The sequence below is a fragment of the Chrysoperla carnea genome, chromosome 5, assembly GCF_905475395.1.
Source record: "Chrysoperla carnea chromosome 5, inChrCarn1.1, whole genome shotgun sequence".
In the NCBI taxonomy this organism is placed as follows: Eukaryota; Metazoa; Arthropoda; class Insecta; order Neuroptera; family Chrysopidae; genus Chrysoperla; species Chrysoperla carnea.
In genome coordinates, this window is record NC_058341.1 from 14,041,794 (window position 1) to 14,046,167 (window position 4,374).

A 4,374-nucleotide genomic window follows, 5' to 3' on the forward strand; every position below is an offset into this window, starting at 1 on the left:
CGATTGATAAACAGATCGATAGATAAATTATCACAGGTATGTTTATCAATCAATGTAATTTTATAAACAAAATGTCTCCTCTAGTTATCAAATAGGTGAAGGTCGATCTTTTATCGTTTCCTGAACTATAATCATAAGCATCCATTTTTTTACATTAGTTAGTTTAGGCAATACACATCACATAGGTGTATGAGTTGTTGTAGAACAAATCAATTTGATGTCATGAAATAAACTGGAAGACTACGAAAACGTCCTTATTTGATAGCAAATTTTTTAAGATGTACACCAACGGACACTCCATTTCATTGAGTGTCGGGTAAAATTATTTTCCTATTTAATATTTTATAATCTTTCTGATAGGAATAATTTTTCAGATTGCGGATGCAATTAATAGTTTTTCAAGTCCCGTAAAAGACAACCTGACACGGAAAATTATCTTATGTAAGAAGTTGTCTAGTAGGATATCAGAATCTCAAAGGTAATGTGGTTTATAAGTTTTTACACGTGGTCTTGCGAACTATAGCAAAATGTTATTGAAAAATATAGCCCAATAGATTTCATTTCCTCCTACTAATTGAAATTGGTTTTCAGAAAAATTATTTGAAGTAAAAATCATTATTTTTAATAATTCGACACAAGCTTAATAAAAATAAAAAGTTAGATTTTATGGGAACGTAAAATATACACAAAATATAATTTCCGGAAATTTTTTATTTAAACTTATTCGAATAATGTAACAATAATTAAAAATAATAAAAATATTTATTTTTATGGTTTCGTTCCCAACCAAAATTGTATAAAAACAATCGTTATAATCTCGCCATAATTAAATTTATTTCTCCTCGTTAGTTAACTTTTGTATTTCCTGATCAATTTCTTTTAAAACTTTGTGCACTTTTTTTGGACTTATTAAAAACCATACCCATAAAAAGTGATGATAGTTGAACCATTTATCGGTCGATATTTGTTTCTAAAACAAAAATAAAATATTTAACGAAAAAAAAAATTGAGCAAATCTCTGAAATTTTTAAAATATTAATCAATTACCATGATCTTTTTTAATTTAGTTGTAAGATTTTCCAAAGTTTCTGTATCCCTTTCCAAATGTTTCTCAACTTGGTGTATTAATTTTAATATGTTTATATCATCAGCCACAATTCGCTTGGAATGTTCATCGGAAAATATTAATTTTAACATTGGTTTTAATTTCATTTTCCTGCATAATGAAAAAAAAAAAATAATTAACATTGTCGTTGAAAATCGGAAGATATCGAATAATAATTGTGGTCTTGGCTCTATGAAAGATATTCCTTTAGTTACGTATTATCCTATTACGATTACTATTGAGATTTTAGCTACAGCAAATTATTTTAACCTTACAATGGAATCAAAGTATTTTGAAACATTTCACATTCCATTTTGAATATATTTTTTTGTTTTCGGCTAAAATTTATTTCAACTTGTTTACAATTCTGTGATAATTTTTGTAAATTTTCTGGTTCACTATCATCGTCATTTCGTGCAATTTTCGATAAAATTTGTAAGACTTCGTTTATTTTAACAATATTATTCGGTTCTCCAATTGTTTTATTATGTTCGTTAATTACCAAATCCATTTGTTCCTAAATAAAATAAAAATCTGAATTACGGTATACGAAGGGTAGAGAAGTTCATACCAAACACAAAGTATTAAGTTGAGAATACATATCTAAACAAGTTGTTAGAGAAGGATGTAGAAGTTCACATCAAACACCTTTTGCTACACAAGCGCCAATCAGGTCTATATCTTACTTACCAATCGTTTTTTAAAATTTGACTGATCATTTGATAACTGTCGTACTATATCTAAGATTATATTTTGATTTTGTGTTAAGCCATCCAGAATAAAATGTAAAAATCCATCTAAGATACGACACTGGTTCCGAATATTTATTACATGATTTGATAATGTTGTAACTTTTTTTTGTCTTTCCCTAAAAATATTCACTTATGTATTTAAAAAAACCGATAAAAATTTTTAAAAAATGCTAAAGGCTAAGGCGAAAACAAGCATTTATGAATGTGCGAATGGATTTCTTTTAAATTTAATTTTGAGAAATGCCAAAGTGGGCTCGAATAGTTCAAAAGCTAAATAATATGAATTTTGCACTTACAATCGCCGTTCTAATTTAACTGTAGTATATTTTAGCAAAACATTCGATATTTTATTATTGACCATTTGCTCTATACTTGGTCTCAAATAGGCATTCATTGAAGACATATCATTTTCTAACAATTCGATATTCTTTTGCAATCGTAGTTTTTCAAACCTAAAATTTAATATAAAAAAAGATTAGGTTATTCGGACACAATATCGTGTGTTTAGACTACAAGAAATTGATTAACTTACTCAATTTTATTTACGGATAAATTTGGTATTTCAAAATTTTTCATTGTTTCGTAAACACTTTTTTGATATTCTAACTCACATAATGAGACAATGTACAAAGTCATATTTTCATTTAAAGTTCGTTTATGTTCATTTAGATTTGCGATTAATAAAATGAACGGATATAATTGTAATTGAGGATTCGTAAAACCAGTTTTCATGTAATTGTACAAGAAATTTTGGATTAAATCAATGTTTGATTTTGAATTTTGTATAAAATGATCCGTATATAAATTCTAAAAAATTTATAAAAATATAAACTTTAATTTTTACTCCACCAAAAGAAATTATCCAGTCAAATTACACTTTGAAGGTTACAAAAATTCCCATAGAGGTAAAAATTGGTATGAATGTTCAGAATACTATTTTAATGTATTGTGAAAAGTCCCCATCAATCCCCCTTGTGCAAAAAATTTTTTTGAGAGGAGAAGTTTGCAAAAATAGGTTTTTCGCGTTTTTCAGCAAAATGGTGAGTTTAACAGCAAAAAAAGGTCAGATCAAAATTGTAGATCATTCAATTTGCTACAAAATGTGTCTCAGCACCTTTTTTCATAAGTGCTGCCATTTTCGTGATATAGCGGTTCAAAGAATTGAAAAAATTATTCTATTCGTTGAACCGTTATACGAGTAAAAATATGAGTCCCTATATCTTATACAAATTTAAAAATTTTTAGGATATGAATCAACGTCAAGGACTCCGTCCCTATTTTTATTTAGTAACATGGCCTGAGTAACATCTGTCTTCCATTCAATTGTCAGCGTGGTGATGCTCGTATACCTGCGTCGTTTCAAAGGCCTCATACTCCACAAAATACTGTCAGTCGTAAGTATTAAAAGAAGTTGTAACCTTACTAAAAAAAGAAAAAAACCACATACTTACAGATGAACTATGATAAAAGTTTGCCAAATCAAATACAGTTTCTTTTAAACTATTCTGAACATCATTCAAATTTTCACTCAGTTTCATTAAATTTTCGTTATAAGTTTCAGATTCAACAGATAATGATATGTTTTCCTCGTTTAGTGAATGTATTTCACCTTCTAAATTTCCATTATTTTCCCTAGAAAAATTAAGTTTTAATACACAACGTGTTTCTACGATGGATTTAAATCGAATCATTTACAATTCAATTTCAATCAAAGTTTCCAATTCTTTTAAATATTCTTGTTCATCTTTTAATTCGTCTTCCAAAAGTTGTAAATCTTCCTCATTCAAGTCCAATAAACCAGGATATGCATTCTCAATTTCACATGTAGCTTCGTCGAGTTGTTCATCATCCAAAACTAAATTCCGTTCTTCCAAGTGCATGTAAGTATTTAATTCAGCTCCAGAAATTAAATTATCACTTGTTACATTATTACAGAAAAACGTTAACAATTCAACGATATCTTTATCATCAAATAAATGTTGAACTTGAGTTACAGAACAATTATCAGACCTTATTTTTAAATTTTTTAAACTGTTTATAAACTTCGCCGGAGTAATAACCGTTGATTCTTCCATTGTGAAACAAAATGGATAAATCTGACTAGTCTTGAAACCATACAGAATACAAGTAAGCAAATTTAATTTGGTAAACAAAAACAACTTATATTATTATTCAAAATTTTTTCCCAAAAAAACTTCCAAGCAAAACTGATAAATTCAAAATTCACAAAATAACACTTTCAAAATTATCATCATATAGTTGGTACCCCTACTGTCATAGAGTGGCAAAAGAAGTGAAACACTTTCATCCTAAAATTTAACTAAAAATTAAGAACTTGGGGAAAATCTTCTAGTTTCTATAATCGATTAATTAAAATCTAAGCCACATTGGAATCAGCAAAATATATAGAGATTTAAGACATCTAAATAGAAAAATAGTCATTGTGTTTTATATGGAAAATTTACGTGTCTCACTTTTTAAGCCTTTCAGGAGAATGAACAAGTTTTCAAATTTTTT

General features: G+C 27.6%; 1 protein-coding gene across 1 annotated transcript; it reads right to left on the reverse strand.

Annotated features, from left to right (window-relative positions):
- Positions 1-786: 786 nt before the first annotated feature.
- LOC123300757 (DNA repair protein RAD50-like) lies at positions 787-4,064 on the reverse strand. Its single transcript, XM_044883404.1, has 8 exons — positions 3,553-4,064; positions 3,309-3,489; positions 2,390-2,664; positions 2,154-2,309; positions 1,796-1,973; positions 1,381-1,622; positions 1,048-1,216; positions 787-970 (listed from the first exon to the last, which is right to left on the reverse strand). Exons 1-8 carry the CDS (start codon positions 3,930-3,932, stop codon positions 833-835), a joined length of 1,719 nt encoding a protein of 572 aa, XP_044739339.1. The 5' UTR covers positions 3,933-4,064; the 3' UTR covers positions 787-832.
- Between the last annotated feature and the right edge of the window lie 310 nt (positions 4,065-4,374).

Coding starts and splice junctions, on each gene's coding strand:
- LOC123300757 (XM_044883404.1), bottom strand. CDS start 3,932: ATGGAAGAATCAACGGTTATTACTCCGGCGAAGTTTATAAACAGTTTA. Junction 2,310..2,389: donor TTATCCGTAAATAAAATTGA/GTAAGTTAATCA, acceptor ATTAAATTTTAG/GTTTGAAAAACTACGATTGC. Junction 1,623..1,795: donor CAAATTTTAAAAAACGATTG/GTAAGTAAGATA, acceptor TATTTTATTTAG/GAACAAATGGATTTGGTAAT.